At 38.5% G+C, this 21715-nt stretch overlaps 1 protein-coding gene across 5 annotated transcripts in view; it reads right to left on the bottom strand.

Moving 5' to 3' along the window:
• LOC100619531 (myosin heavy chain, cardiac muscle isoform-like) overlaps window positions 1–21715 on the bottom strand; it is a 154741-nt gene that overhangs the window by 82781 nt on the left and 50245 nt on the right. For all 5 annotated transcript variants that reach the window (XR_008911103.1, XM_056793437.1, XM_016433447.2 and 2 more), the window contains exons 8-10: window positions 12443–12792; window positions 8478–8602; window positions 4267–4382 (exon numbers count right to left, since the gene is read on the bottom strand). Coding sequence is in view for 4 of the 5 variants with exons in the window: in XM_056793437.1 (XP_056649415.1) it covers window positions 4267–4382; window positions 8478–8602; window positions 12443–12792 (591 nt within the window). In the remaining variant the exon portion in view is untranslated. The remainder of the gene's footprint in view (window positions 1–4266; window positions 4383–8477; window positions 8603–12442; window positions 12793–21715) is intronic.

Here is a 21715-nt window from a genome sequence, read left to right on the forward strand (position 1 = left end):
TGGTGGACTGTTGCCAGTTTCATAGATATACAACAATGAGGTCAGCACAACAGCTCTGTAGACCTTCAGTTTGGTAGGCAGCCTATGACCTCTTCTCTCCCAGACATTCCTGCAGAGCCTCCCAAACAGAGCTAGCTCTGCGGCGATGCATGCATCGACTTCATTATCTCTGGACATCCCTGGAAAGCATACTGCCCAGGGAACTGAACTAGCCACAGGACTCAAAACTTCTCCATTTGCTGTAACCAATGGTTTCACATATGGAAGATGTGGTGCTGGCTGGTGCTCTTCTGTAGCTCAGTCTCAGAGGTTGCACTGAGTGCACAATCATCTTCAAACAGAAAGCCATGCACCAACTGTCTCTCATCTTTAGTCTTGGATATATGGGGTATTCGGGGAAGACTAATATCTCTGTTGTGTGGGCTTGCCAAACCCTTTTTCTGAAGGCTGCTTTCCTCCTTTGGTGGCCACCTGCCACTCGATTCTCACTTGTGACTCCAAGAAGCTGTAACAAGTACAACAACTATACCTTGGCAAAACCATCCCAGTAGTTGGGCTGAACCAAAGAGTAATCAACAAGTCTCAGACCTGTCAGTGAATTAGGAAGTGTCTAGCACAAGCACGTGAAGACTTCTTCCTCCAGCAGGTTGAACAGATGAGAATGATTTGTTCCAATGGCCATGAAGGTGGGGGAAGCAAGCTGTGGAGCAGTTAGAGCCTGGTTAGACATCAAAGATGCCAACAAGGTCATCCACTGCATCCCAAGCCATCACCAGCTGTCTCTTGTCTTGTCATTTGCCTTCGATGACTGGAACAGAGACAGAGGCTGATGATTTTGTCCAATTCTGCCTTGCTTAAATTCAGTGGAGTTAAAAGACATATCTCATACCATTTAAAATTGTAATTCATGTATAAATATGATAAAAGAAGATGCATTACCATCTATTTGCCACTATATAATATGCTTTATGGCTGAAACCACCTAAGGATAACATCATCAATAACAATAGCTAACATTTATATACTCTTTATTATGTGCAAGACACTATGCTAAAAACTTTAAAATTATTATTTCATTTGATTGTCATGCCAGCCCTGGGTGGTAGGTGCTATTATCCTCACTTTTCAAAAGAGGAAACTGAGGCAAATAGGTTAACTGACTTGCCTGGGGTCACATAGCTAAGTATGAGTTCCTCAAGAATAGGTGCTGGCTTGCTTTTCTAATTATATCCCCAGCTCTTAGCCCAGTGCTTAGAACATAGTAAACATTTAATAAATGCCCTTCAATTCATTCCTTCAACTTGTATAGAAAAGGTAATCACAAATTCCTTGTGTTTATAATAATACTTTTCATCTATAAAGTCAGAAGGGCTTTGCAAACAGATTCTCTGATCTTTGTAACCTCCTGCAGAGAAAAGGCTCCTTTTATTCTCTTCATTTAACTAACGGACTGCGAAATGACATATTTAACATCCTCAGCATGCTATGGTAGGCACTCAGGGCTGGGGTGGGGATTCTTTTGGCTCAGTTTTTAAATTCAGTGACCTGACTACTTAGCTAATCTGCTTCAACAGAGATTCAAGAAGTCTCTTAGATCTCTTTCTTCACGCCAATGTAACCAGATGCTATAAAGTAGGCAATGGGTCCCTAGGGAACAACAGCATGTATAGTAAACTAAAGTTCCATTGTGATACAACTGAAACCTGGAAGGGAGCTAAAAGATTCCCCTTTCTTACTTAAAGGGTTTTTTTTTTTTAAGTCCTTACTTTCTGCCTTAAACTTGATACTATTTATTGGTTCCAAGGTAAGGGCTAGACAATTGGGGTTAAGTGACTTGCCCAGGATCACACAATTAGGAAATGTTTAATGTCAGATTTGAACCCAGGACCTCCTGTCTGTAGGCTGGGCTCTCAATCCACTGAGCCACTTAGCTTAGGTGCCCCCTGCTTTAAGGTTGATATTAGTCAACTAACATTTACTGCAGTGATTTTCAAAAATACTTTTTTTTGCTCCCAGAATCATAACACTTGAAATGTTTAAGTGGGCATCAACCCAGGAAAACTGGGAGAACTACACATCAATCCGTTAGATAATAAGCACTTATTAAGCACCCAGTATGTGCCAACCACTGGGGATAAAAAAGGAGGCAAATGACAGTCTTTGCCCTTACAGAGGTCGTGATCTAATGGGGAGAGAATGTACAAACAATTATGTATTAATGAGGAAATTATTTGAGGGAGAGCACCAGAATTTAGAGGGATTGGAGCAGGTTTCCTGTAGAACAAGAGATTTTACTGAGAACTTGAAGGAAATCAAGGAATCCAGGAGTCAGACATGCAGGAGAGTAATTCAGGTCTAGGGGACAGCCAAAGAAAATACCCTGAGCCCAGAGAGGGAACACAATGTCCCTTCAAAAAGTTGTCATGTTTGTTGAGTTCTTTATAAGTTAAAGTATTCAGTATTGAAGTTTTATTAGCTATTATACTTGTACTACATAATATAATGATGATGATGATGATATTGATGATGATGATGATACATCTGTAATAAACAATTTGGACAGCTAGGTGGCACAATGGCTAGACTGCTGGACCTAGAGTCAGGAAACCTCATCTTCCTGAGTTCGTATCTGGCCCCAGACACTTACTAGGTAAGTGACCTTGGGCAAGTCACTTAACTCTAACTGTTCCTTATCTGTAAAATGAGCTGGAGAAGAAAATGGCAAACCATTCCATTATATTTACCAAGAAAACCCCTAATGGGGTCACAAAGAGTTAGACATGAGTGAAACAACTATACAATAATAACAATATGCAATATACTTGCCTAATAGGCAGGTTTTATCAATTTCATGAATATATGCCCCATATTGCCATTTCCTAACTGTGTGACCCTGGGCAAGTCACTTAATCCCAATTGTCTAGCCCTTACCTTGGAACCAATAAATAGTATCAAGTCTAATTTATTTTAAACCAAATTATTTGTAATTTAAAAAATCTAGACTTGTATCTCACCCCAAATTTTGCAGACTAGCGAAATTCATGGTACATTGATGTGCTACCATGCTTCCTTTGAGAAATATTGCTATATTGAACATTCACTATAGGTAAAGGCATAATTTTTGAGTTATCAAAGAAATTATAGACATGATTTCTCCCTTATAATCTCAGGGTAGAAAGAAGACATCACATGAAAGGAAACTACATCCTCCCACCACCACCACCACCATTACCAAGTGTTGTTGTGTCCAACCCTCTGTGATGTCATTTGAGATTTCTTGGCAAAGATACTGGTGTGGTTTGCCATTTCCTTTTCCAGCTCATTTACAGATGAATAAACTAAGGCAAATAGGGTTAAGTGACTTGACCAGAGTTACAAAACTGGAAGTGTCTGAGGTCAGATTTGAACTGAAGTTGTTGAGATTTCTTGACTCCAAGCCTGGCACTCTATCTACTGTATTACCTATATAGGCACCCCTTCCCCCCCTGTAACATCAAAGACTACATATAAAAAAGTTGTTCAGGCTAGTAGCCACGACTAAGCCAGCTCTCTCTCTCTCTCTCTCTCTCTCTCTCTCTCTCTCTCTCTCTCTCTCTCTCTCTCTCTCTCTTCCTCCTCTCTCTCTCCCTCCCTCCCTCCCTCTCCCCCCTCTCCCTCCCTCTCTCTCTCTCTCCCTCCCTCCCTCCCTCTCCCTCCCTCCCTTCCTCCCTCTCCCTCCCTCCTTTCCTTTCCCTCCCTCCCTTCCTCTCTCTCTTTCTCCCTCCCTTCCTCTCCCTCCCTCCCTCCCTCCCTCCCTCTCTCTCTCTCTCTCTCTCTCTCTCTCTCTCTCTCTCTCTCTCTCTCTCTCTCTCTCTCTCTCTCTCTCTCTCTCTCTCTGTCTCTCTCTCTCTCCCTCCCTCCCTTCCTCCCTTCCTCTCTCTCCCTCCTCTCTCTCTCTCTTTCTCCTCTCTCTCTTTCTCTCTCTCTCTCTCTCTCTCTCTCTCTCTCTCTCTCTCTCTCTCTCTCTCTCTCTCTCTCTCTCTCTCTTTCTCTCTCTCTCTCTCTCTGTCTCCCTCTCTCTCTCTCACACACACAAATACATACACATGTTCATTCCATGAAAGGAAGGTTACTGAAATGATTGTTTGAACATACAGAGATTCTGGGTTAGTATATTCAATTTTGATGTGTTAAATGAGAATAAGAGCAGTGTGACTATAAAGACATAATGAGTTCAGTAATGAAGGAATTACACAATGACTATCTCATTATATCAGTCTTAAATACCTCAAGTTTTCAATTTCTTCTTCTTTCTCTACAAGTTTCCTTTCAAGTTCTACTTTGGCCTCCAAGACCTCAAACTGGAAATGAAGGATTTTGCTCTCTTCACGTTCCAGGACTCCCTGAAATCAAATACACAAAACTGAATCATCTGATTTTAGACCCAAATGTAGAGATTTATATTTTATTTTGGTGAGAAAGTCACATCATATCAGTCATTGAAACAGCATTTATCGAGCATCTATTCCATCCCCCAAACTGTGATAGATGCTCAGAATATAAGTACAGTAAAGGGGCAGTCTCTGCTCTCATAAAGCTTACATTTTATTAGAGTGCACTGGTTTGAGGACAAAAGGGTTCTTTGGAGTTCTGAGGGGCAAAAAATGTGGGATTTTAACTAACCTTGCTCAAGGATCTGAGGTATTCTAGTAGTCTGGGCTACATTATAACTTTTGTTATTCATCCTCAGTGTGTTGTTCCAGCTGCTATTTAACAATTGGACTTTTAAGGGTAGGAAATAGAAAAAAAAATAATCATAGTTGAGACTCAAAACTTGAGATTCCTTTGAAAAATCCAATGATAGCAAATTCTTAGGATTAGGTGATATTTACATGCAAGGTAAGACCCAAACATAAAATCATTGAGCAGTTCATGAAGCTGTTCAATAGATTCCTAGAAATGTTAGAAGCTAGATTATAAAGTCACAAATATATTAATAACGAAGGGAGGGAGATAGTGTAATGTAGTAGAAAGGGTTCCAAATTAGAGAGCTGGGAGGTTTAAAATTGTATTCCCTGCTCTGCTACTAACTAATATTTTGACCTTGGCCAAGATCCTTAATTTTTGTCTACTTCACTTTTTTTAAATTTGTCTATTTCGGGCCTTTCCAAAGCCAGAACTGTTATTCCTTAGAGCAAGACACTTCTGAAAATGGTCATTTTGTTTTTGCCATGTGGTAAGCACTCTTGGATATTTTAAAAATAGACATGGGCAAGATATTGGGAATTTTAGTCATGCTCACCTCCCAGCACCTTGATTTCTAATCTTTCCTCTCAATCAAAGGGAAACAAGCTTTAAAAAAAACCCAACATTAGATGGCCGTTTCCTCAGAGTGAGCCCATGTAGCTCCCGCAGGAGAAACTGTATAACCTCTAACCTTGTCAAATTTACTGAAAAAAAGTTTAATAAAAGAGCTGAAGGTGACCTCGGATAACAATTTAGTTTGGGTTTTTCAGAATGCTTCTGATAAGGTTTCTCATAAAGGTTTGCCCAGAAAAAGAAGTAAGCCCGTTGTACAAACTGATGGACTCCAAGCTGATTAAGCTTTCATGAATATGGCTGGTCAGAATCAAATACATGTGGGCAGAGAATAATGCCATCTAGTGGTAGCAAATGCTTCAAGAAATGCAACTTCAACAAGAAGCTGGGCTAGACAGCGTATGAGACTAATAAAACAAAACGTGTGTGTATAAGGGGTGATCTGATACCACTGACCAAAACTATTTCCTCTTGCAGCCAGTCATGGTGCCTGACATTTCCACCTTTTCCACGTACTCCTTTGGATCAAAGTACTGTCTCCAGAAAGTCGCTTTCACATTGGCCAATATGTTACCTTGGAATAATAACATTCTTATCTTCATATTTCCCCCTGCCAGTATCTAACTCCTCTAATTAGATTATAACCTTCTTGAAGGCTACGACTGCTTCTTAATTCTTTTGATTTCCTTCAGCCTACCACCATTTTCTCGGGAGCCAGTCCTTCCTATTATCCGACGTGCTCTACTCTTAATATAAAGGACTTCAAGTAATGTTTGTGCACAAAAGGAAACCAAGGCTGACCACCTAACAATTTCACTTGTCTGTAAAGTGGTCTATTGAACTTCAAGCTCTTTTAAGGAAGAACCTGTCATTTCTTAATTTTTGTATCTCTGCCAAGGTCTACCAGAGTAACTATGTTGCATGCAGACCACACTGAAGAGCTATTTTTAAAAAAGAATTCTCTAACCATAGATTTAATATTTGAAACTTCTTTCCCAGTCAGGAATCTTAAATAACTTAATGGTGAGGTCCCCAGGAACAAGCATCCTCAGTATAGGATATGTTCTTTGGTGAATTGTTTCCTTTGGTCATAATGATCTGTCATTAAATGGTCATTTAATGATCTGTCATTAAATGGTCATTAAATGATCTGTCTGGGGCCATTTCAAATGCATTTGCTCCACATATTTTAAATTGTCTAGGTGCTTTTATCTAAGGGCAAGGTGGAATGAAATAACTCCTTGTACAAAATGAGTTCACAAGCATAATGGAAAAGAAGTTTGTTAACAATGCACCGAGCATATCTAGTAAATAGTTGACAGCAGACGCCATCTTTCTCATGCATCCTGTGAAGAGCATTTCGATTCCTGGATAATACCCAAGGGGTAAACAGGAGTGGAGAGAGAAGGGAAAAGACTTTCTTTTAATGAGACCTAAGTGAAGAAATAATGAAGAAGGCGATGTGGTTCAGTGGAAGAGAATATCCTTAGTGTTCAGAAGGCTTGAATTTGAAGCCAAATATCATAGTCTGATGAATACAATGCTGTACTAGTTCCAGAAGTTCTGGGTTCAGACCTCCCCTCCAAAATCAGTAAAAATACTACCTTTGTCACCTGCTTCATGTGATGGTTATGAAGCCCAAATGGAATAATATATAAAGTCCATTGTTTGCTATAAAGAGATTATATAAGTTCTTTGTGAACTATATATGTATATATATAAATGCTATATAATAAAAATATCAACTATTTTATTATAATACTAATAATGGACATTTTAAAAAGCATTTTCTATTTTGCAAAGTGTTTTATATTCTATTCTGTTAGTTTGTGGTTGTTCATTTCCTCAGTCATGTCTAACTTTTTATTATCCCATAGACCACAGCACCCCAGTCCCTACTCTCTCCAACTGGCTTTCAAAGTCTGTCCAGTCTCATGTTCATAGATTCCATGACATTATCTTTCCATCTCCTCCTCTTTCATCCCCTTCTCCTTTTGCCTTCAATCTTTCCCAACATCTTTTCCATTCAGTCCTGTCTTCTCATTATATAGCCAAAGTATTTAAGCTTCAGCTTCAAGTATTTTTCCTTCCAATCAGCAGTCTGAAATAATTTAAATAGTCTTGTTTACTCTCTGTGTGACCTTGAAAAAGTCACTTTATTTCCCTGGGCCTCAGTTTCCTTTTGTGTAAAATGAGGGGTTTGGTCCACACAGCCTCTGTACCTTCCAACTCTAGATTTACAATTTTAGATATTGCAGATCTTTTGTCACAGTATAGAGCTCCCAGTATGGAGACTTTCTCCACTGATGCACATCAACCACTATGGAACACACAGTTTTAGAGTTGTGTATCTAACTGGCTATGGTCACAGAGTTAATAGTGATCTGAACCTCTATTTTCTTGAAGACAAAGTCAGCCCCTATCCTTTATACTGTTACCCCTCAAAAGCTTACCAAAATACTATCAGAAACTATAATTAATTATCATTAGGGTGAATTTCAAATTACTTAAGCTCTCTGAGCCTCAGTTTTATAATCTGGAAAAGAAAGACCCTGATATTTGTACAAGCTGTTGTGTAAATAGAGTTTTGTAGCCTTGGACTTCATTTCCCAGAATTCCTTTCCTTTTTTGTCCCCATGTTACATGTTTGCGTTGTATCAATAAAGTTGTGTGTAACTCGCCCCCCCCCCCATGCTCCTGGTCTGGGATCCTCCTCTTCACTAAGACTATCACTATCCTTTACTTCAAGTTATTATTAATAATTCTTATAAAAATATAATACTTGGAGTAGTGGATATTAATTCTTAATCTTACACTATTTTAGGGGGTTGACGTGACAGTCAAATGTCATATCATAGGTAGCAGACTTTAGAAACTATAAAATGCCATATGTGAGCTATTATTAATATTTGTAAATAATAATTAAAATCACTGGCATTTATATAGCACTTCACAGTTTACAAAATGTTAAATAAAAAATACTAATAATTGATGAGTGCACGTAAGTACCTACTAGCTATGTCTGAGTAAATTTGCATTTTTCATGGACCAATTGAGGCAGAGACAGCCCTCAGTAGCTGCCAGTCTGTACCACTGCCCCTGGTGCCAGCAGGAGAGATCTGCTTGGTTTGTTTACCAGGGAAATGCAAACCTCTTCAGTTCTTCCCAGGAATAAATACCTCAGCTTCTTCCAGGGCCACCTGGGCCTCTGATTTTTCCTGTTCAGCCAGTCTTTTGACTTTTTCCAACTCATGCAGGTTCTTGTTTCCTTCCATAATCTGTTCTGTCAGATCAGAAATTTCTTCTAGAGACAGAAAGAAGAAAAACCATGTTAGTGATGGGTACCAGCCTCAGTTTCATTAAGACAGACAGAGTGCTAATGTATAGTGACATTTTGTAACTCTAGTTTCCCTCCCCTCCTCCTTTTCCCCTTTTAGTGGTGTTTATCCAGGCAGGCTGGACTAATGCCAGAGAATATGCATCTTCTAAGATGCTCTCATCAGCTCCTCTGCTCTCCCATTAAGAGGATTCAGCAGCAGCCACCAAGTGGACTGCTTGTCAGCCATCGGAGGGTGGTTTTAGGCAGATTTGTTCTTTGTCTGCATCCAGGCATTAACCTGGATAAGCTAAAGATGCTCAAGATAAGACTGGAGTAGGCAGTGACCCCTCTAAATTATCAGTGCATGAGTCTGTGTCGCTAGCATCCTCCTGCGGGTAAAGGGAGAGAATGGAGCCTTCGCTCTGGCCATGTCACCTGGACCATCTGAAATTCAGCTGCCTGATATCATTACTGGCATAAAATCTCAGGTCCAGAAAAGATATACTGTGAGCCAGGGGGCTTCAGAAAGATAATGTGACTTTGGAAATGAAATAATTAGCCACAGGCTGGAGAGCTCCGACGTCTAATTCTAGCTGTGCCCTCCTGACCTGAGCTTGGTGACTGCACATCACTTCAATGGTTTGTGCCCGAGTTTCATCCTTTTGTAAAACAGGAATGATGGAAACCCCGAATTCCTTCATAAAGGCTATGACGAAGAAGAGTAGAGAATCTTAAAGATGTCGGAAAGCACTTCATAAGTGCAATGTAAATGTCCAGGAATTAGTAAATCCTACTACTGGGCTTACATACTCCGATATGCATTCTCTCACCAGCAGGGTTGACTCTGATTGCCAGATTGGGGGCAGGCTGACTTGGACAATTTGCAGCTTCTGCTCCTAGACCCACTGTACCCCCTACTTTAAGGGAGATATGATCTCATTAGCATGAATTCTTTTAACCTGAAGGGAGCACAACTCCTTCAAGTCTTCTTTTTCATCTTGTCTTACCCATATTTTTCGGCAATGTGGATAGGCAGCATAATGGATAAAGAGCTGGGCTCCGAGTCTGAATAGACCTGAGTTCAAATTCTTCCTCAGGCATTTATTAACTGTGTGACCCTGGGAAAGAGATTTAGACCCTCTGAGTCTGTTTCCTCATCCACAAAGTGGAGAGAATAACCTCCCTCACAGGGTCGTTGTAGGGATCAAATGAAATAGCACATGTAAAGGGCTTTGTAAAACTTTAAAGCACTACATAAAAGCTAGCTATCATCATTATTAAGTCTTCCATAGAGAATTTATCCAACATATTGGAGGCCTTTCTAAGATTCTTTTAAATGTTACATGAATACCAGTGAAACACATGGAAATTTCTCCTATAGAAAATCATTTGAAGGAGGTTCAGTGGATAGAGAGCCAGGCTTGGGTTCAAATATGGCCTCAGACACTTTCTAGCTATGTGACCCTGGGCAAGTCACTTACCCTCCATTGCCTAGCCCTTACCACTCTTCTGCTTTAGAACCAATATATAGTACTCTTTCTAAGGTGGAAGATAAGGGTTGGTGTTTTTTTTTTTAATACTTGTTTTAAATGCCTGTAGATTACTAGTTGCTGTGGGGTGGGCCAGCCTACCACAAGGGATAAGGTCTTGGAGGTGAGACGTCTGTATTAACCCTGCAAGCATGTTGCTCTCATCTGTTTTTCCTGGGGCTAAGTAAGAATAATAATCATAGCAATTCCAATAATAAGGGGATGTTAATAAGGAAAGTCACTTAGGGGGATTTCAGTGGGTGTTTCCATCCTTCCTGGGGGCTGCTTTGCAGTCCCAGATTTCCACCTGTGACCATGTCAAACAGTGTGGTCTTTGATGGCTCCCAGCAACTAGTGGCTTTCAGACATTTCACTCAAACATCTTTGGGCGAGAAGGAAGAGTTACAGCTAACTTAGGGGCCTCTCACTTATATCTAGAACTCTAGGCATACTCTTCCCTTGAGGATACCCCCCAAGAAATTCAGAAATTCACTATTCAGGCATAGATTCTCAAAATATTTCCTCATCATGGCCCATCTAATACTGGTATCACTGCATGGAGGGAATGAGAGGAGGTGGTAACCGGGCATGGATTCCTTGCTATATCCACTCACAATAAGGCACTATGTTCCCATTGGGTTTGGAAACCTAAGCTTTCTTAAATACCATTTCTATAGTCCCAATGAGTGAAGGTTCTCATATTCTCCACCAGAAACAGACTCAGTCCTCTTTCTCCACATTCCTGGACAAACCACTAGAGCTCACATCTTCTGATCATCTCTCATGCATGCCAGACTACCCTTAGTCAAACTGCTGTTCTCACTCTCCCTCACATTGTGTTGTCCATTCTAACTCTGGCATTTCTAACTGTACCACTAGATTTCAGTTTACACTCTATTATTTGCACATGTTCTACTAGCTAGCGAAACCGCAACATCTAGTGAACGCCATTACTTTGGTGAATTTTTTAAGTAGCTGCAGGTCATGATTGGCAGCTTTGGGCATCTGTGATACCTTGCTGCCTTCCAGATACAGGCTAATGCTATTTTGCCAGTGTCCTCACTCTCTATCAGGGTCAAAACTATTAAAATATCTTCCTTCCCTCCTATTACTCATGGTGATTTTTTGGTGGCAAGGTGGCTATAAGTGGAAACTTTCAAGATTTTAATTCTGTAACTCTTGGCCACCCCTCCCCTTCCTGCTTTATATGACTTATTGATAAGATTTTCTACCAGAATCTCCTCGTTTTGTTGCTTTATATTTAGAAAATACTTCCCAGCCCACAAGTTGTTTTCAAGGTTTCAGACAAGGAGTACTTTTGGACATAAAAATATTGAGAAGCCTCCAAAACCCCAGAAAGAATTCAGAGACTGCTTCTACCTAGGATAGAGGAGTAGAAAAGTCATTTCTTCACCTTTTTCAAATTATTCTTATATACTTTTTACATTTGAGATCTCACATACCACCTCTCTCACAGATTCTCGGGGTTGGAAGACACCAAAGAGACAATCTAGTCCAATCTATTCATGTTTAGGAGTTGACATTGCAAGACCCACAAAGAATGGTTGTCCACTTTTAGCCTGAATACCTTTAGAAACACTGATTCCTGGAGGATCCCATTACACAGTGGGATAATACCATTAAGGAATTTTATTCCCCACTTCAGGTCTAAATTTGTGTCTCTATAACATATATATATATATGCATTGCTCTGAATTTTGCCTCTCAGGGCAAACAGAACAAGTCTAACCACCCCCCTCCCCAATTTAATAGGGAAAGCCTTTTAAATATTTGAAGACAACAATCATAACCCCACCAAATATTATTATTTTGGAAGGGAGACTTAAGTCTTCCTGTCTTGCCAATGATGTGCTTTTGGTCACAGAGGCAATAAATGACAGGATTAAATAAATGAGAATTAAATTCAGACCATGTGACTCTATATATCCTTTGGACTACATGATACTTATATTTAAGTAGTCATTCAGGAAGCATCACCACCCTCTAAAATATTTTTAACATGAACCTTCATCTTGCCATCCATCTCCCATACTAAATCTATAAAGTTGATTTTTTGAAACCAAGTGCAGGAAGGCTTTAAATTTAGACCTATTATATCACATCGTGTTCTATTTGATCCAGCTTCTAGCTACTGAGATCCCTTTGGTCCACAACAATTGGATATATAGTTCATCGATGTTTGAAGTCGGGATGAAGGGCTGCACAAACATAAGGCGTACTTGTAGTTACACGAATTCATAAAGACTTGGTTAAGATTGTTTTCTGCCCAACTTACCGTGGAGGTTCTTGTTTTCCCTTTTCAGAGTCTCCTGGTTCACTATGACCTCTTCATAAGCTTGCTTGAGCTGAAACAGCTCCTCACTAATGTTTCGTGCCTCCATCTGGGAGGCTTCAAGGTCGGCGTGAGAATCCTCGTATTTCTGCTTCCAGTCTGTGAGGATTTTGTCAAAGTTCTTCTGCTTCTCATCCAGGATGGCCGCTGTAGAGTGGACCTTCTCCAGGTCGGACACAACATCCTCCAGTTCCAACTGGAGACGTTGCTTCGTCTTCTCCAACGAAGTGCTTTTGGCATTGGCTTCCTGGATGGCCTCTCCAGCCTCCTGCAGGCGGGACGCCAGCTTCTTCCTAAGGAAAAGAGACGGAGGAGAGAAGTCAGATGGAGAGAACCCATCCAGCTTTATCTTTGAGTCAATACTGTGAAATACTTAGCAAGAGGGCCAAACATACACACATATACACACTCCTGTACATATGTACACACAAGTATATACATACAAATTTGTGTGTTTTATATACTTTATATGTAATGGAAAGTTACAGTTCAAAATACACTGATGTCATCTGAAAACATCTGGAATATTTCTTCAGTTCTGGGGACTTCACACACACACACACACACACAATGTGTATGATTGTTGTTGTTTCATTGTTTTTCAGTTGTGTCTGACTCTTTGTGACGCTATTTAGAGTTTTCTTGGAAAAGACACTGGGGTGGTTTACTCTTTCCTTCTCCAGCTCATATTACAAATAAGAAAATGGAGATAAATGGGGTTAAGTGACTTGCCCAGGGTCACCCAGCCAAGAAGTGTCTGAAGCTAGATGTGAACTCACAAAGAAGTCTTTCTAACTCCACGCACAGCGCTCTATCTACTGTGACATCTAATATATGCATGTGAATAAATGAAATGTGCTTTTATAGGCATATACATATAAAAATTTACACATACATATAAATGAACTATAGGTTCATACATATACATACATATTATATAAACATACATACACACGTATATATTTACACATATATTTGTTATACTTAGTATCACTATTAGTATATTTAGTATATTATATAAAATATACATATGTGTTTATATTTATTATGTGTGTTCATGTGTATGTATATATAAAGGAAACTAAATTTCTATATACACATATGAAATACATACATAAATATAATGCACACATATTTCATTTATACTTAATATACTATTTATAAAATTTAAAAATACATGTATCCATGCATGTTTTATATATTTATATGCATATGTTTGCACATATGTTCATTTGAATATATTATGCAAATAAATGACAGCTAGGTGGTTAAATGGATAGATTCCTGGGCTTGGAGTCAGGAAGAACTGATTTCAAATCTAGCCTTTGACCCTGGGCAAGTTGCTTCATCTCTGTCTGCCTCTGTTTCTTCATCTGTAAAATGGGGATGATAATAGCACATACTTCCCAGGTTTATTATGAGGATCAAATAAGGTCATATTTGTAACAAGATTAGCATAGTGCCTGGCATATAGCAAGTGCTTAGTAAATGCTTGTTTCCATCTATATTCTCTGCATGGCATAATCTTAGAGATTTGTCATGAGAACTAGAACCCACAGCCACAGAGCCAGGACATGTCCAAGTCAGGACTATAAACTACATCTTATTGATTCAGAGACATGACTCTCTATCCAGCTATATCATGCTGCCTCTGAGAAAAATACAGTGATCCCTCACCTATCACAGGAGTTACATTCCAGAGACCCAAAATAGGTGAAAATCCAAGAAGTAGCGGCATTATATTTTATTATTTATACATATTTTAAGGCTTTATAAACCCATCCCACTCTCCCATAAACCTTTTCTACACTCTTATTAACCTTTCCCACACGCTTATAAATACTGAGCCAATCAGCGCCCAGGATACAGAACACAGTGCTGTGGTTGGTCACCTTTCAGCCAATAGTGTGCTGTGTACAATCTCACGTTGGCAAACTTGCACAAGCAGTAGTGAATTTTCCATTTCCACTGTACTTCCATTGTGTGCAGTATGGTATTCATCCACAAAATCCCATGATATAGCATATTTTTTAAAAACTGTGAAACAGTGAAGTCATGGTAAGTGAACCATGATATAGCAAGGGGTGACTGTACTTAAAGGCAGCCAAGTATTACAGTTCATAGAGTATTAAACCCAAAGCAGAAAGACCCAAGTTCAAATCCAGCCTCAGGTATTCACTAGCTATATGACTAGACAAGTTATTTAACCTGTTTCCCAAAATTTCCTCATCTGTAAAATGGGGATAATAATGCATCTGCCTCCTTGGGTAATGGTAAGAATAAGATGATATTTTGTGAAGTGTTTTGTAAAATTAAAAGCACTATGTAAATACTTCTTTTTCTACTACTACTACTAATACAACTACTATACTTAAAAATTATAGTGTCCAAGGAATCAAACAACATATACTAAGTGTAAATTTTAAAAATTAATATTCAATACTCCAAGTAGTATATTTATAAGATTTATTAATAATAAAACTTGAAGCAAAGAAAAATAAAAAGCTAGAGAAACAAAGAGGGCACACCAGCCTCACATGTGAAAAAAGAGAGCCAGGGAGGCCTTACTCAGAGCTTAAAAATAACAAGGTCACTAAGGTGAAGGAAGGGAAAAGGATTCTTGGGACAAGAAAAGAATTCTGGGAAATGGAGTCCAAAGGTCCAAGATTTTCCAATTACACATAAGCAAGAGAAACCAATCCCTTACAGACCTTTGAAAATTGCTTAAAGGAAGACTGTAAGTTCATTCTTTTTTTGTACCCTTCCCTGCGCGTCTATCAGTGAGCAGTTGGACGTCTGGAAAAAGATCTATTTGAAAAATCCTTTTTTATTAACTTGTTATAAGACTTGGTAAAGATACTTTACCTCCCTTGATCTCATTTTCTTCTACTGCAAAATTGAGATTATGATTTTACTTAATCTCATCTCAAATCCTTGGATATGTTAAGGATTCATTTCAACAAGTCTTAAAGTACTTTGAATTTCCAAATCATAAGTAGATAAAATTTAAGGTTTCTTTATATAGCTGGTTCTTTGAGTAATAATCTTAACAGCAATAAGAATATTTGCTTTAACATAGATAATTTCCATAGTATGACTAAGCCCTCCACAGACACAGATCACAAGCCCTCTATCATTTAGTTGATAATCTTCAAGAATTTCTGTGACTGAAAAAAATCATGACTGTAATTTAGTCATGATTGATAATAGATCATTTTTAACCATAATCGACAACTTTTATGCATTCATTTGTGAATTAAGAATAATCAAACATAGTTATATGTCCCCTCTCTTCACAAAATCCTATTTGATGTCTCATAATGGCATGGAAATGATCCCATATTCTTCTCAAAGGCTGTGCCAGCTAAATGCAAGCTCTATCAGGTAACTCCCAACCTGAAAAGGTTTAAGATATGGTCCAAACAAGAGACTCGGTGGAGCTAATCACTAGAAAACTAGCCACTAAGTGGTCTAAAAAGAAGAATGGTGTGTGCCAAGGCTCTCCACAGAGAGATGAATTCATCAACTGATGTCACTGGTTTCCTTAGGCATCCAAAGACAAGAAACACCCTTCCAAGAGCCACTTTTCCTTTCCTGGTTCTCTTGACTTTTAATGCCCTCTCCTTGAGAATATAGTCAATTTATCACATATATTTATACACCTATACATATACCTTATTTGTGGAGTTGTTTGTATGATGTCTCCCTCATTAGACTAGGATCTCTGAGAGCAGAGACTGTTTTTGCTTACCTCTATATAACTCTCCTCCACTCAATAGCCTGTTTACAATTCCTCATACATGATGCTCAACCTCCTGTCTTCCCCATGTGTTTGCAATAGTTGGTCCTCCACTTCTGGAATTATTTTCCCCTAAACTCTACTTCTTAGTTTCTTTCTCTTCTCTCAAGACTCAATTTAAATCCTCTCTTCTCCTGAAGACCTCACCTCAGACAATAGCTGTTGTGATCCTGGGCAGGTCGTATAACCTCTCATTCTCATCTTTAAAATTAGTGGGTTGACTTAGATGATATCCACTCTCCTTTCCAGCTCCAAATATATAGAGAGGGAGAGGGGAGATAATAAGCATTTATAAAATACCTTCTATGTGCCAGGAACAGTGCTAAGTGCTGTTACAAATATGATCTCATCTGATCCTCACAATAAGCTTGGGATATAGGTACTATTATTGTGCCCATTTTACAGTTGAAGAAACAAAAAAAAAGGAAAAGTGACTTGCCCAGGGACACACAGCTAATAACTATCTGAGGCAAGATTTGAATTAAGACCTTTCTGATTGTAAGCCATTTGATATTTACTATATATGTGAAAAAATACATATGATTATATTGTATATTTATATATGATACAATAGAATTATATAATGTAATGAAATAAATATTTCATATAGTATGTTGTTCCTACATTGTATGTAAATATATTATGTATTGACATATTATATAATTAAATTTGTTTAATATAACATGTTAGGTGATATTATTGATTACTTGTCCATATTGTATAATGTGTAATAACATTCTATCAGTATATAACATGATACTTGTGATAGATAATATAATACAATTATAACAAATATATTATATATAATACTATAACATCTGATAATAAATCTATGACCTCATGATTGTAAGAAATGTCTTCAAAAACAGCAAAGAGAAATGAAGAAGGAAAGGGTAAATAGACAGTTTGGTTTGAGAATCAAGGAAACGCAGCTAGAGGGCATTTATTGATGAAATTGAGAAAGGACAACAAATAGAAATGAAATAGACTCACCAAGGTTTCTGCATTGACTAAATCTTCACAACCCCACTGAGACCCATCTTTCCATCCTCATTAAATTTTACTTCCCTCTACCTCTACTCTGGATTGGCCAAAGCTTATTGTTACATGACTTTCTTGTGTCCCTCTGCCTTTGCATTGAGCATACCCATGTCTGCAATCACTCTCTCCTCTCCTAAAAATCCCTAGCTTCCTTCAAAACTCAACTTCCAATGATGCCTTCTACCTGAAGCCTTGTGAGATTTCCCTGTCCCCAAACCCACCTGCTGCCTGTGCTTTCTTGTCCAAATTACCTTCAATTTAGGTGGTGGTTATTCTGTGGATGTAGATATCGGTACATGTCATCTCTCTTGCCTATACCTAAGCAACTTAAATCAAAGACTATTTCACTTTTATCTTTATATCTCAGCATCTAGCACAATATCTGGAACATCATAGGTTCTTAAAAAATTCAGGTTGATTGAATATTGCTGATTATAGTAGAACCACCATATAGTGACTTTCAATAATTTAGTACCTGGTATGCTATAAGAGGAGAATGGAAATCATACTTATGAATAAGAAGTTTAAAAAATGACTGAACCATATCTGGCAAAGAGCCATCCACCCTTCATTTTTTTCAGTTTTCATTTTTTATTTAATTAATTAATTCAGAATATTTTTCCATAGTTACATATTCACGTTCTTTCCCTCTATCCTCCCTCCCCCTCCCAGAGCCAACAAGCAATTCCACTGGGTTTTACATGTATCATTGTTCAGAACCTATTTCCATATTACTAATATTTGCAATAGAGTGATCATTTAAAGTCAACATCCCCAATCATATCCCCATCAAACCATGTGATCAAGCAAATGTTTTTCATCTGAGTTTCTACTCCCACAGTTCTTCCTCTGGTTGTGGATAGCGTTCTTTCTCATAAGTCCCTCAGAATTGTTCAGGATCATTTCATTGCTGCTAGTAGAAAAGTCTATTATATTTGATTGTGCCATAATGTATCAGTCTCTGTGTACCATGTGTTTCTGGTTCTGCTCTTTTCACTCTGCATCACTTCCTGGAGGTTGTTCCAGTCCCCATGGAATTTCTCCAGTTCATCATTCCTTTGAGCACAATAGTATTCCATTACCAACAGATACCACAATTTGTTCAGCTATTCCCCAATAGAGGAACACCCCCTGATTTTCCATTTTTTGCCACCACAAAGAATGCGGCTATGAATATTCTTGTACAAGTCTTTTTCCTTATTATCTCTTTGGGGTACAAACCCAGGAATGCCATGGCTGGATCAAAGAGCAGACAGTCTTTTAATGTCCCTTGAGCATGATTGCAAAGTGCCCTCCGGAGTGGTTGGACCAATTCACAACTCCATCAGCAATGCTTTAGGGTCCCAACCAGTCTTCACTTAAAGCACATCCCTGAGGGGGGAAGGGAACCCATCACCTTCCAAAGTAACCATCCAACTTTTAGAGAGCTTTCATTGATAGAAAGTTTTTTATTGTATCAATTTGCAGCTTTGCCACTTCTACTTGCTATTCCTAGCAAGTCTTTTTGAGGTCAAGCAGAGTAAGTTTAATTCTAATTGCAGGTTATAGCCCTTTAAATACTTGAAGATAGTTGTCATATCTTCTTGTCTCCAGGCTAAATCATCCCTGGGTCCCTGTAAGCAATTCCCCAGTGGAAAATATAACTGAACAAATAAAAAAAAATACATGTTGAAGGTGACAGAATTTTAAAGTCACGTCAAGATTGATTTTTCAAGTCCTTAAAGGGAGGAAGATTACAAAATAATAGAAAAATTCCACAGACAATATTAACACCATAAAAAAGAGGATTAAGAAGACTACAAGGGGCAACTAGATGGCTCAGTGTATTGAGAACCGACCTAGAGATGGGAGAACTTGGACCTCAGACACTTATAGCCATGTGACCCTGGTCAAGTCACTTGACCCCCATTGCCCACTCCTTAAGCATTCTTCTGCCTTGAATCAAGACACAATATTGATTCCAAGACAGAAGGAAAGTATTTGAAAAAAAAAAGACTTCAGTCACTACTGACCTATAGGCTTACTGTCTGATTATTATAAAATTATTATGACAATGCCCTAAGCATATATTCAGGGTATCTGTAATAATACTCTGGCAGGACAGTTAGGTAGCAAAGTGAATAGTGTTGTTCCTGGAATCAAGAAGACTCATCTTCCCGAGTTCAAATCCAGCATCAGATACTTACTAGCTGTGTGACCCTGGGCAAGTCACATAACCCTGTTTGCATTAGTCTAAAATGGCAAACTACTTCAATATTTTTGCCAAGAAAACCCTAAATGGGCTAACAGACACATGAATGAAAACAACTGAACAATAATCCTTGATGAAAATATATGAGGGAAGAAGTCAATTTTCATAATTAATATTCTACAGCAGACCCCAACTCCACTGTCACAAAACTGACTAAAAAGTATAAAATTTTCACTATTCAATTTATTTTATTTCAATTAACATATATTTTAAATGCCATTGATTCAAATACTTTTTGTTTATAACTCATGAGTAAAATGTAGCCTGAAATGTATTTCTCCAACAAAATGTTTCCATGCATGTAATAGTCATATAAAATTACTTGACAAATTCAACTATAAAGAGAGCTTAGTTTCTAGATTCCTCAGGATAGCAATGATAAGTTTTATAACATCCTCATCAAAGATGTTTACTACTGTTAAGAACCGTGTCCTCATGGTTCAAAGAATTGGAAATTGAGGGGATGTCCATCAGTTGGAGAATGGCTGAACAAATTGTAGCACATGATTGGGATGGAAAACTTTTGTTTTTATTTTATTTAATTGATTAATTAAGATAATTTTTCCATGGCTATATGATTTATGTTCTTTCCCTCACCTCCTCCTGCCCCCTTCCCATAGCCAACATGCAATTCCACTGGTTTTTACATGTCATTGGTCAAGACCTATTTCCATATTATTGATAATTGCACTAGGGTGATCGTTTAGAGTCGACATCCCCAATCATATCCCCATTGAACCATGTGATCAAGCAATTGTTTTTCTTCTGCGTTTCTACTCCCACAGTTCTTTCTCTGGATGTGGATAGCACTCTTTCTCATAAGTCCTTCAGAAATGTCCTGGATCATTACATTGCTGCTAGTAGAGAAGTCCATTACATTCGATTGTACCACAGTATAACAGTCTCTGTGTACAGTAGTCTCCTGGCTCTGCTCTTTTCCCTCTACATCTATTTCCTGGAGATCATTCCAATTCACTTGGAATTCCTCCAGATCATTATTCCTTTGAGCACAATAGTGTTTTATCACCAACAGATACCACAATTTATTCAGTCATTCCCCAATTGAAGGACATCCCCTCATTTTCCAATTTTTTATCACCACAAAGAGCGCAGCTATGAATATTTTTGTACAAGTCTTTTTCCTTATTATCTCTTTGGGGTACAAACCCAGCAATGCTATGGCTGGACCAAAGGGCAGACAGTCTTTTAAAGCCCTTTGGGCATAATTCCAAATAATAAATAAAAATAAATAAATCCAGAATGGTTGGATCAATTCACAACTCCACCAGTAATGCATTAATGTCCCTACTTTGCCACATCCCCTCCAGCATTCATTACTTTCCTTTGCTGTCATGTTAGCCAATCTGCTATATGTGAGGTGGTACCTCAGAGTTGTTTTGATTTGCATCTCTCTGATTATATGAGATTTAGAACACCTTTTCATGTGCTTAGTAGGATGGAATAGTATTGTGAGAAGGATCTGTTATAGATGAGGTTCTCCAAATGCTCCTGGCTGTAGATAATATAGTATTGTTAGAATTGCACCATATTTTGGAATATTCCTCTACATCCAATATGGCACCAGCATGCCACTAACTCCTTCCTTAACTATAACACAGAACCACCCTCTGCACACCATATACATACAAACTTGGGTCTTGCCCAAACCTCCTGCTTTCCACTTTTTGTTCAGGGATTCATAATCAAATCCACATTACTTTTGCCACTGTGAAGCATGTGACAATCTACTAGCCTAGGACTCCACTCAAAAGTCCTGTGATTCTGAGCTGCAGGCTGCCTATATTGAGTCTCCTTTCCTTGGCCCTATTCTTGGCTCTCATGTCCCTAATCACAGTCTAGCCTGGCCTTCCCTTTTATCCCCTGAAACCTTCATTCTATTATTAACAAACTGTCCTTCATATCAGATCTCTGCCCTCCCCCTAGAAATCATCCGTATATATTCTCTATTTAGTTTTCTATGTGGGTGGTGTTTTTTCCTCTCCTCAACAGTACAAAAGCTCCTGAAGGACCACATTTTTGTTTTTGTCTTTGTATCTCTGGTTCCTAACATGGTTAATGACGCGGAGTAGGCACTTAATAAATGCCCACCAAATTTAATTGAATT

This window comes from Monodelphis domestica, chromosome 4, assembly GCF_027887165.1.
Source record: "Monodelphis domestica isolate mMonDom1 chromosome 4, mMonDom1.pri, whole genome shotgun sequence".
Classification (NCBI taxonomy): Eukaryota; Metazoa; Chordata; class Mammalia; order Didelphimorphia; family Didelphidae; genus Monodelphis; species Monodelphis domestica.